The 12,514-nt window shown below is 44.0% G+C and overlaps 1 protein-coding gene across 1 annotated transcript in view; it reads left to right on the top strand.

Annotated features, from left to right (window-relative positions):
• LOC144754814 (transmembrane protein 150A-like) overlaps positions 1-12,514 on the top strand; it is a 687,487-nt gene that overhangs the window by 433,537 nt on the left and 241,436 nt on the right. The window contains exon 4 of the mRNA XM_078643045.1: positions 3,091-3,158. Coding sequence (XP_078499171.1) covers positions 3,091-3,158 — 68 coding nt within the window. The remainder of the gene's footprint in view (positions 1-3,090; positions 3,159-12,514) is intronic.

The raw sequence follows: 12,514 nt of genomic DNA, 5'->3' as shown, positions 1-12,514 counted from the left end.
TGTGAATTTTATTTTGTAACGTAACAAGAGTGACAGTAGCTAGCGTAGTTTGCATGAATTGCATGGTGGAATTTCATTTTTTTATTTTATTTCAAAGTATTTTATTAAGAATTTTACACATACATTTTAATTATCGCTCTTCATGGGGTAGCATCCCCAGCAGGGCGTACCTGCTTGTGGTACAAGTTAAATTATACATGATCGGATGCCCCCCTTACTTCTGTCCTACTATAGGAGTGAAGGTAAGTGAAAAGATGGAAAAGAGAGAAAGTGTGTGTAGGGAGGGGAAAGCAGAAGTAAAAGAAAAGTGGGTGTGCGCTGGGATAGTCTACTAGTACTCACTTTGTGTGTGGGCAGGGCCTGCTTTTGGTGGGCTATAACGCTACTAATTCCAGCAGGATAAGTGCTGTTGGTTAAAAGCAAGTCTGATGGAAGGTTCCATGTGATGGTTGGTCCACTTGGACAGTTGTCCTACTCTCCGAGCAAATCATGCTTCCCCTACTAATGGATCTTAAAAAGCTGGGCGTCCTGCTGCTCTCCTCACCTCAGGCTGCAAACCCCTCTCCTCATAGTGCCAATATCGACAACACTCCTCAGTTCTCATACCGCAACATACATAAATAAACCACAAGACACTTTGTTAGTGGAGAATATTGCTGCAGGTTTATTTTGCATAACAAAATATGCCAACATGGTGGGTTGTCTTACGGGCGATCCAATGGCAGGCCAGCCCCTCTGCTGCCTGCCCGCCTGATGAGCCAAATTACACCGTGGCCGTCACCAATCAGTGATTACCAATTTTGGGATGGGCCACCCCTCCCATCAGTGGACCACCAGTCCACGCCCTTTCTCACACCCCCTGAAGGGGGCGGAGCGTTCCAGGCAGCCCCCGGTTGCTCAGGCCCACAACCGCCCGTAGGACTAACGGGGCGCCGTAGTTCTTCTAGGGGCCCTGTCACAAAAACGGCCCACAGGGACCCAAAAACGGCCCCCACCCTTGCGGCCGACCGGGGAATTGCCCGGTGCCCACAACGGCCAGTCCGGGCCTGGGGGGGGAAGGCATATGTACCCCTGTCCTTCCCCTCCCATGACCGGAAGTGACGCAGCCAGCTGACCCCCCCCCGGTCCCCGGACCTGGGAGCCTAGTCTGCTGCCTCCTGTGCCTTCCTGTGGCACTAAGGCGGCCGTCCTGTTGGAGGGTCCCCTTCGTGGCCCCCCGTGCAGCCTTGGCATTCTTGGTGCAAGTTACTGCCCTCGTTCCTAGAGCTCTGATGGGGAGCAAGGAGGTGCCAGCAGCCTCTGCAGCAGGGACTTTGTGAGACCCAACAGCAGCCTCCGCATGCCTTGGTGTCACTACAGGGAAACGCCACTTTAGTTTTTCACTACCATAATTTACTGAGATTTGTTCCCCTATTTTTACTGACTGCTTCAAGGGAGAACCGTACACAGCGAATCATTGTTGAATGTGTTCGCTCATTAATGGATGACAGTTTGGTACCACACCCATTGCGAGGAGCCATTTTTATATCCAACTCAACTGCGCAACTCTATGCAGGATATATTGTTACCAACTCTTTAACCTCTTGGATGCTATGGGAATTCCCCTGCTGTGCTGGGATTTCGCGATCCTCGCACATTCATGACGAGCTGGGCTCGTCATGAGCGTAGCAGGAGGCTACTGCATGACGAGCCCAGCTCGTCATGAGCGTCGAAGGGGTTAAAATGTGCAACGTGTGCTCATTGGCTTCATCCAGAGGGATATGAACCTTTCACCTCATGCAATTGGCCATTTCTTGTTATTCCGCCGTCCAGGAAATGCTTCCATTAGAATGTATGAGGGACTGTGTACTTCTAAAAAGTTACATTCGGGCATCACGCTATTCGTCACATTCAGTTTTCTGTCTGTATAAAATGCAATCCCTGTTTTCAAACTTTTTTTATCAGTATTGGAAAAGCCAACCGGTCAAGATTTAAACTGAAGCAACATTTGTGGATGCCTGTTTACTTGCGTTGGTTGACTGCCTTTTCATTTGTTTGCTCACATGGTTGTGAACTGTACTTGTTACTTTTTCACCTCCGCTGTTTTCAGTTTTATAATCGTAGCTGCCCGCCATCCATCATACCAGAGCCATGGCCGACAGATTACCCGCCTGTTCGGGTGTGAACACGTAGCTAAGACCCACTTTCCAACTCCGTTTATTCGAGCAGTCCAAGTAACGCAATATGGGATTTGCATTCCCGAAATGTTTTGACATTCCTTTACTGCTGTGTTGCTCGTTGTTCAAGCCCCCTCCCCGGCGCCGGTCTCCGTAAGCAAAGCACTTAATTCTGGTGTTCGCCTTCGACATTGTGCAGGAAGAGAACGGGGCGTTTCTTTTCTGTTTTTTTTTTTTTTGCAATAAAATACCCTTTATGTAAACAGTCTTTCCATCTTTTGCAGAATGTTTTATGTTCCAGGTCGAATCGAAAAAAACTAACACCATCTTAAGTCCCCTTAATCTCCTTTCTTTTTGGATCAGTTGAATTCCTATTTTATCACCCCTATGTTCCAATATTATTATTAGCTATATCACTTTTTTTCAGCTTTCCGCTCATCTTTAGTTTTCTTTTTCCTTTACTTTATTTCCTCCTTTACTTCCCCTTATGTGTTTTCTCAATTTCTTCCTTCCTTTACTTACATCCTCTCCATTTCTACCTTCTTTCTCATTCACCTTCATCACTTTCATTCGCAACTCTTACAATTGATTTCCTTGCGTCTAATTTTTACTATTCTCCATTCCTTCAACATCTTCCCCATTTTGCACATACCTTTTTATGTCCATTCCCTGTACCTCTTCAGCACCTTTATCAGTTCTTCACTCCTTGCTTTTCTTTCCCATTTCATTCTTCCTAGTCTTTCCTTTATTCCTTCTGTTTGCCTTGCCGTTCTTCTCTTCCCTCTCACTTTTCCTCAATTTCTCTTTTCTTTCTTTTTCCTTTCATTTCCTACGTTCTCTCTCTTAACTTTTCTTTCTTTCTGCACCAGAGCACTCCCTTTCTGTGACCATCATAACTGTCTCATTGCTTTCTTTCCCTCATTTGTTTTTGCAGTAAATGTGGCAACCTGCCCCCTGAGAGCTGTTTCTTCAGCCTGATCTGCAGCCTTGGCTCTTTTATGGGTAAGTTCAGATTCCTGTAATTCTTTCTTCTGGATTTGAAAAGGTTGGGTAGTGGCCTCATAGTACCATAATCAAATATTTATAGTTTTGGGACCGTGAATCCGGTCTGTCTCACCTGCTACCTGTCATTTGGGTACTTCTGCTACCATGGTTCTGACCGGAAACAACACGTAAAGCTGTTAATACCAAAGAAGTTGGTAACCAATAATGTGAATGCACGTCCCTCCACGGTGTCCAACCTCCTGCATAACTGATTTTCACTTTCTAATTAAAAGTACCCATTATTCTCTCTATTTGAACCAATCAGAGTTGGGATAAATTATCTGTAGCACCTTTTCACCAGACTTTCCCCTGGCAGAGGCCAGAATCAGGAGCCCTGTTAGGGTCTATCAACTCCCTCTTTAGTGGGCACAAATCATTTTTTACCCTCCACAAGTGGTAACCATATTAGTTAATGCAGCAGGAGCTTCCCGTCATTTTCTATTGAGGGGGACATCAGTCTTGACATTTAATTCATGCCTCGAGGTGCATGCCAATTCTCATTTTAAATTCTAAAAAATTCTCTTTGCCATATAAAACACCAACAGTGCTGGTGGAAATGGAAGTAGACCTACTTTTCCTTTGACTTGAACTCTCCTTTCTCATGTTTCAAATGCACATTTTTTGCTTACTCCTTGCTTAATAGGCCCCAAAGTGGCGTTAACTTGGTCCGTGGTATCTGCTCACGGGTGGCAAAAGACTGGAGAAAGTATGATTTGCCATTGAAGGCCTAAATCGAAAGTATATAAAAAGCACAAAGGCATCTGGTCACAGACCTTAAAAGCATGAAAAAAATGGTGGTTCTGTAACGCTGCAACACCGATATGTCAAGACGACAAATAAAGTGTCCTACACCCTTGTTTGACAACCTCCCACCACCAATCTTTAATATTGACTAAGAGTGTTGAGAGTTCCCTGATGGCTGCATTTAGAATTTTGAGAAGGCCGACCAAATGGTGCCTGAAAGGATGCCAAACTTTGAGTGGACCAACCCCCCCCCCCCCCCCCCCCCACTCCACCCCACCTCCGAAAAGGGAATTTCAGTAACTTTTGCACAATGAAAATTGATACAGTGATCTACCTGCTCAGTCTTCTTTCTCGTTACTCAAGGCAGACGCCATGCCCGGCTTGGAGCACATTCACTGCGGCGCTAGATGAGGAATGCTAGCAGATGACTGGGCTAACTGATTTGAGATGCGTGACGTGGACCAAATTCACCAATCGGTGTATGGGCATAGCAATTAACCATGTCTATAGTAGGTCAATATATGTTTACCAAAGCTAGTCCGTGCTGGGACATAAGACTTCTTGCAACTGCATGCCTCTCCTCTGCATCATTGATTAGTTGTATCAAGATAAAAATAAGGACTTTCTATATTCATTTAAGGACACAACTCAATATTCTGTGTAATTGGAGAAATTTTGCAGTCAAACTCATTTCTGAAATGTTATATCATCCAGATGAGTCTTCTGGAACATAGGATTTTTAGGTCCCAGTTGTGCGATATGTGTTATGTTATGAACATTTGTATCATGCTGTGTGGAGCAGTAGTTGTATGGGTTCGTCTGTAAGTACACATTGCTGATTGTTTCTTTCCGCTCAGGGGTACTGTAGTCCCATTGCAGACTTCACTTCGCTATTACTTTCAAGATCTCTTTGCCAAAGTGATCCCTTTGGTTAAAAAAAGTTTCACAGCTCATGTGCAGCCATTTTCCTGAGGTGAAAAATATTGTTTAAGTATTAAGGTAGGACATTACCTGCCCTTTCACATGAGTTGCTAGGCATCCTCCAAAGGTTGCGACCTTGGCCTGGACCTTTCGTGCCTTTCTTTCTATGTTTAAGCATTTTGCATGCCCAGTGACCACTGGAACATGCAGCTCTTATCTGTGGCTCGCAGTAGGTGGAGGTGACCACTCAGAGAAGAGGTTCAGTAAACAGACCTCTAAGGGAGAGTCCAGGAAAAAGACACCTGGCTGTACCTCTAAGTACCACAGTCTTTGTTGCTCCTTTGACTTTGATGCTAAGGGAAGTTGAACGACTGTGCGAGGAATAGCCACCCTTTCTGCCATCAGACAAGCGACAGTGGTGGTGCTGCGCCTGCTGCACTATATTTTTCAAGTGCACTTAAACGTTGTGGTTGAGGAGAGGTCGGAGAATTAAAGTCTGAACACACAGTCCCATTGAGGTTGGACTTTCTGTATTTAAAAAAATCCCTCTCTAGTTTCAATTTAATTCACATAACAGTAAAATAAAAGTGGATAACGAGCAGTTTAAGGAGGGAACCTTTGGACAAGTCAGTCGAATACATAAGGCAAAAGTTATTATTTTGTTTTCCTTTCCAATAAGGATCACATTTTAACCCCTTAGCTGCAGCGGCTATTCCGCCGCAGCGCTAAGGGGGAGGCGGGGCCGTGCGGCGATCCCGTACTCATGACGGAACCGCTCCATCAAGGCCCTCGGGTAAGCTGTGCTTGTGACGGAACGGTTACGTCACAGCCCCACCCGCTCTTCAGAACGCTCAGCGCAGGCGCGCGAGCGGGCCGTGACGAAACCGTTCCATCGCCAGCACAGCCCACTCGAGGCTTGTGACGGAACGGTTCCGTCACGAGCACGCAACGGGTTAATAGACATAAATATCTACACTTCCATAATATTTCTGAATGTGCCAAGCTATTCACAATCAGAAACTGCCCATCTGTGTATTGGTAATTTTTATTATGTTCAGTGTAATAATATATCTAAAAATAATATGTGTATTTTGAAAGCTGAGAAGGCGCTAATGTGCGAAGTAGATAGAATGCTGTTGCCACTTGCAAGAAAAAGCATGCCCGTTTTACAAGTTTTCATGTAGTTGGCAGAAAAGAGAAGCCTTTTTTGATACATTTCATTTGTGATAATTAGACCTAATACAGAGAAGGTTTGAAATAAAAAAAAAATATGAAGGGCGTCTTTTCTATAATAGAGCCAATTAGCAAAACAGGCTTCTAATTTCCTGTGCATCATTTTCCCTTTGCTAAAGAGGTTTAGTCTTCAACACTGTATAGCAGAGTTATCCAAGGTGGGTCCGGATTCATGCCAATTTTTAAGGATAACAAACGCAAGATGATGGATGGAGTGCTGAAACTTTACATCCACTCACCCCCAGTCACAGATCGGGGTTCAATCCATCATTCTTCTGCTCACCTCGCCACCCCAGTTTAAGCCCAGCCATAGGCAATTCTGGCTTCAGCCTGCCCATCATGGGAACAGTACAGCCTGAACTGCCAGGCCAGGTCCTTCCTGAACCGGTAACATGCATCCTGTGACCAGTTTCGGGGTATCACTCTTCATCAGCCAGGCTAGCTTGAATCCAGTGGCACAGTGAGCAAGGGATCCACGTCTGGACATACCCTCAGCCACTTAGGGTAAACAAAGCAAACACAAGGAGATGATTGACGGAGTACTGAAACTTTTCAGCCACTTACCCTCAGTCAAGACATCTGGGTTGAATCTGTCATTCTGGTTCTCCCTATACCACCCAAGTTTGAACCCAGATTTTTAAGGATAACCATAAAATGAACTGAATATAAATGGAATTCAGTTACAAAGCCAGTGGCTTCGTAAAAATATGACCTGCAACTGTCCCATCTAGACCTACATGGTACGTCCTACCCTTAGCACTCTTAAGAATGCTTCTTAACTTCAGGTTTATTTTGCATGGTAGCTAGAATTCCACTTACCCATTGCACGTAGGAATATTTGCAGCAAAACATGTTGTCTTATTTCCAGCTAATGACACCACTGTATTGCTATAAAAGACTTCAAATACAAGTGGAATTGGTGATATTAGAGGTTTGTGAAAGAGTTGTGAATATTGTTATCTTAATTCAACATTTTTGTGGCGCTCCTCCAACAACCACCTCGTTTTTGTGGGTGTGATGTTCTAAACTTAGTTGCCATCAAGTTTAATGTCATGTTAAGGTCCGTTGCATCCAATATCATCCAGTTTCAGAAAGTCTACGATCTTACCCTAGTCTGATAAAGACTAGTTGACTCATCATCATAACACTTTATTCGGTTTTTACAAGGAAAACCATAAAAGTCCAACGTACACACATTATTAATCTCCATCTGATACATGATAAAACAGTACAAACTGACCAACGTGGATCCATAAATACAGGATTAAAAATAAGACAATCACTATATCGGGAACAAGAGAGACCGAGTTACAGGAAAGACCTCTTTGGGGCACAGTAAAATACAGAATTGATTGTGGGAAGCTAAATCAGATGTAATAGTAGCGTTCATTACAACCTCAGAGTACAAAAATGTGGCCGTGAACCATATTAAAACTAAATCCCTGTTATCATTGTATCAGGTTGTTGGCTCTGAGGATTAATCACAGCTGGACCTAAGCCTAATTGCAGCCCTTAAAAAGCTAATAACACCCAAAACTGAATGGATAGAAAACAGTTGTAAAAAAATGAAAGCAGGTCTAACCTGACTAAAACTATTATTTTAAAGAAAGGGATTAATAAAAGACATCCTAGGAACCTCATAGAAGCTACTGGTGGACTAAAGCTTTGCTATTGCATGGTAATGTCAGCTGTCATCTGGCTCTCTATCTGTTGAACCAATCGACTTCTGAAAAAGCATCTACCAGCCAAAGGTAAATATCAAATGTTCAGTCATGAAATGTCTTCCTTATTCTCCTGACCAATTCCATGATACTGAAACCAACGCTGTAACAGGAAAAGACACCAAGATAGTGCTTTCCTATAAATGTTCCAGATGCATTAATGTGAAAAATGGATTTTGCGAACTACATACTTTTCCCCAATATCTCCTCTGCATGCTGCTTTGGGAACATTGAGAAGATGGTCGTGATGATTGTCTTTAGGTGGTGAAAACCCCAGCCTGATGAGTTCTCAAATTGACAAGTTTAATTTGCTTGACATTGTATTTTTGATGTATCATACCTTAGTCTAACTTTAGCAATTTTCCCTTAAAGATAAATTCGAATGTTTGGACTGTGCTTTTCCCAGATTTCAGTCTTTCTAGGGTGATTATATATTTTGTGCCCATGGTGGAGAAGGTAGAGCGAATAATTGCATTTTGAAAAGTTATGACTTTGTGATCCTATTTACCATCATGTACCCTTACCAGAGACACAGTTTCAGGTGTTCTATTCTGCTCGAGTAAAATCCATTTGGTTTAACAGTAGTTGCTACATGGCAAAACAAACCCTATTTAATTGCTTCAATTTAGGCTGCAATATTTTTGAAATCGCAATTTATGTGATGCCTACAAAGGTCCAAAAATATTTTCAAGAGCCTATTTGGCAGTCATTAAAATGTGCTGGTAACTCAATAGATAGCAAGGGCGGCTCCTCCACTAGGGCGGAGGAGCTTCGCCCCATTGCTTTCTCACAGTGCGAGAAGCAGAAAGTAAAAATGGTAATAACTACCATTTTATTTTTCTATTTCTCACACTGCGAGAAAGCAGAAGGGTTTGGTTGCAGTGGGTGGGCAGGGCTGCTCTGCGAGCAGGGCCAGGCAGGAGAGTAGTGGTTTGCCCACGCCTGAGTGTCGTGGCTGGTTTGGTCAGCCCTCTGGGGCCGCCCAAACCAGTCATGCACACTCTGCCCTTCTCCAACATGGAGAACATGGCTGGGCCGTTTGCCCGTGGCTGGGGGGCGTCCCGACCAATCACAACACTGCTTGCAGCGTTGTAATTGGCTTAGGGGTGGGAGCCTGGCTGCCTGCTTCCTGTTTCTGCCGGAGGCAGGAGAGCAGGAGCAGAAGCAGAGACGACACAGGACCCTGCCAGCGGGAAGCTAAGTTTAACATTTCTTTTATTATTAAATTAACCCCCGTGTTTTAGGGGTGCATTTACCTAAAATAGAAAATGACTTTACTTGAGAAACGGCACAATGACGCTTTTTGTCATTAATCCTTACAGAATACCTTGTCCTCTTCCTCTACGGTAGGCCAGATCATGGATCGACCTAGATCTACTCTTCCCTCAATTCAAGAAGTAACTAAACCTTCTCATCAACAAATACCTAATCCCACGTTCAAGCTCCTGTCTAGCCTGTGTGCTCCCTGGAAATAAATCTGTGCACCAATACCCCGGGGAACTCTGCTCCTCTAGTTCCCCCTATCCACAAGAGGCGTTATCCCAGCTACCTCATACCTACAACGCCTATCTTTACGTCTGTTCAGCCTGTTTTGTCGTACTTATTGCTACTATGTGTTTTGCTTTTATTTTACGCCACTGCTAGTTTTGTACAATTGCAGCTGTGCTTGGCAAAGCGATATGTATTTTGTATACCGTAACTACCTCAAAATTGTATCGGCAATCTTCCCACAATGTCCTTGTACACCTAGTCTCATAATGTCACCACGTATCTATTTGAACCCCATATGTATCTTACATATTCGGCTTATGCAATTTCATACCTCGTATACCTTATCACTTTCTATCACTATGTATCTACATTTACTCTAAATGTATCTTAAGTATATGCTGCTAACTCTGTGAAGCGCTCTAATGCGCTCGGGTCAAGTTTGCCCTATATAAAACTCAATAAATAAATAAATAATCATCCTCCACAAAGTAAAAGCATTCAAAGCATACATGTTTAAATCCTTCATGAGCAAGACTCTTACTGCAGACCCAAAGCAGCACAGACTGGAACAGTTCCTCATGAACCATGTCTGAGTCATCACATGTTAATTCAAACCATGCAAGACATTGTTTTAAGTATTTCAATGACTCGCGCAGTTTTAAATTGTCTCCTCCCCAGGTCCAAAAAGCAAAACCTTTGGCTGTGGGTGAAGGAATGGAAAGTATGTGGGGTGGAGAGTCGCTTTAAATAGTATGTAGGCTGATCCATCTCTTGCACATTCTCTTTAACCAAATCTCACTCATGGAAAGAGCACAGGATAGTCATGATCTATCAGATCTTTGCGTTTTATTAAGTGGATTTAATCAAAAAAATATTTTTTAAGCTTCCATTCCTATATTCATTTTCTGTATTCTTTTACCGCACATTTTTATTTTCATATAACCTCAACTGTAAGCTCTGTGTTGTTATCACGTCCTGTTGTACTAACACCCCCGTTGTCCTTGGAGATACTTCACAAGGTGAATGATTCAAAAACAGTCCCAAAAGGCTCGATTTTATTCTTTAAATTCCTCATGGACTCTGAGTGTCTCTGTGTTCCCGTCCCGGTCATTACTGACCTTGACTCTGTGCTCTCTCTCTTCCGGCGTCCCCGTCTGTGTACATGAATCTTTATTTCCAGAACATCTTCCATGCAGAAGAAATCAGCCGCACACCAGCAACGTAGTTTGCATTCTTTATTCCAACCGGCGGTAATCCTGACATGTTTCGTTCACACTTGAACTTTCTCAAAGGTACGCCGTGACTTCTGATTCTTGTGAACCCACATTGCTTGTGCTTCAATTATAGAATTGTCCCCGCCTTTCATTGGCGCGCTGTGTCTTGTGGTCTTTGTGGTTCACCTTTTGAATGTATTTTTCAACCCTCCAATGGGTAATTATTTCGAAGTTTATTTTGTCCCGGTTGCTTCAAATGCAGAGTGCGTTGTGCCCCACGCAACCCATTTTCGAGGCTGACTCGAGGTCCATACCAAAGTAAGTCTTTGGCGCTCACCAGCGTTCCCTATTCGCTCCCACGACACACAAACCTTGGTTCACATGCGGGAAGGCAACGGCGCTCTGTCTGGAGGTGCGTCGCTGCGGCAGAACCACGCCGTAACATATTACCAGAACATCTTCCATGCAGAAGAAATCAGCCGCACACCAGCAACGTAGTTTGCATTCTTTATTCCAACCGGCGGTAATCCTGACATGTTTCGTTCACACTTGAACTTTCTCAAAGGTACGCCGTGACTTCTGATTCTTGTGAACCCACATTGCTTGTGCTTCAATTATAGAATTGTCCCCACCTTTCATTGGCGCGCTGTGTCTTGTGGTCTTTGTGGTTCACCTTTTGAATGTATTTTTCAACCCTCCAATGGGTAATTATTTCGAAGTTTATTTTGTCCCGGTTGCTTCAAATGCAGAGTGCGTTGTGCCCCACGCAACCCATTTTCGAGGCTGACTCGAGGTCCATACCAAAGTGAGTCTTTGGCGCTCACCAGCGTTCCCTATTCGCTCCCACGACACACAAACCTTGGTTCACTTGCGGGAAGGCAACGGCGCTCTGTCTGGAGGTGCGTCGCTGCGGCAGAACCACGCCGTAACATATTACCAGAACATCTTCCATGCAGAAGAAATCAGCCGCACACCAGCAACGTAGTTTGCATTCTTTATTCCAACCGGCGGTAATCCTGACATGTTTCGTTCACACTTGAACTTTCTCAAAGGTACGCCGTGACTTCTGATTCTTGTGAACCCACATTGCTTGTGCTTCAATTATAGAATTGTCCCCGCCTTTCATTGGCGCGCTGTCTTGTGGTCTTTGTGGTTCACCTTTTGAATGTATTTTTCAACCCTCCAATGGGTAATTATTTCGAAGTTTATTTTGTCCCGGTTGCTTCAAATGCAGAGTGCGTTGTGCCCCACGCAACCCATTTTCGAGGCTGACTCGAGGTCCATACCAAAGTGAGTCTTTGGCGCTCACCAGCCTTCCCTATTCGCTCCCACGACACACAAACCTTGGTTCACTTGCGGGAAGGCAACGGCGCTCTGTCTGGAGGTGCGTCGCTGCGGCAGAACCACGCCGTAACATATTACCAGAACATCTTCCATGCAGAAGAAATCAGCCGCACACCAGCAACGTAGTTTGCATTCTTTATTCCAACCGGCGGTAATCCTGACATGTTTCGTTCACACTTGAACTTTCTCAAAGGTACGCCGTGACTTCTGATTCTTGTGAACCCACATTGCTTGTGCTTCAATTATAGAATTGTCCCCGCCTTTATTTCTGCACTTGCAAAGCATGCCTAGTGTAGAGCATTAACCTTGGGGCCGTTGATATCCTTCAAAGTTCCATTAATTCAAGCACCAAGAGAAAATGTCGTTTTTTGTGTGCTGTGTAAATCTGGGATATTCATGTTTTGTGCTTAATTCTCTACTATGCAGATATCTAACTTGAAAATTTGCCAATCCAATTTCAGGGGAGCAGAGCTGTTCAGACTTAAAACTATGGGCCGTTGGCCCTAAAATTAGTATCCTCCAGATGGTTAACATTAACACCTGTTGTATTCAATATAGAGAAACTGAAAAGCATTGACATACTTCGCACTGTAAACATTAGTTGTCATACCTGGCAGTGGGAAAGATGACGGTGCCCCAAAAAAAC

Source organism: Lissotriton helveticus, chromosome 5_1 (assembly GCF_964261635.1).
Source record: "Lissotriton helveticus chromosome 5_1, aLisHel1.1, whole genome shotgun sequence".
NCBI classification, from domain to species: Eukaryota; Metazoa; Chordata; class Amphibia; order Caudata; family Salamandridae; genus Lissotriton; species Lissotriton helveticus.
Note: the sequence above shows the minus strand (reverse complement) of the source record. Positions and strands in the feature narration are given on the sequence as shown.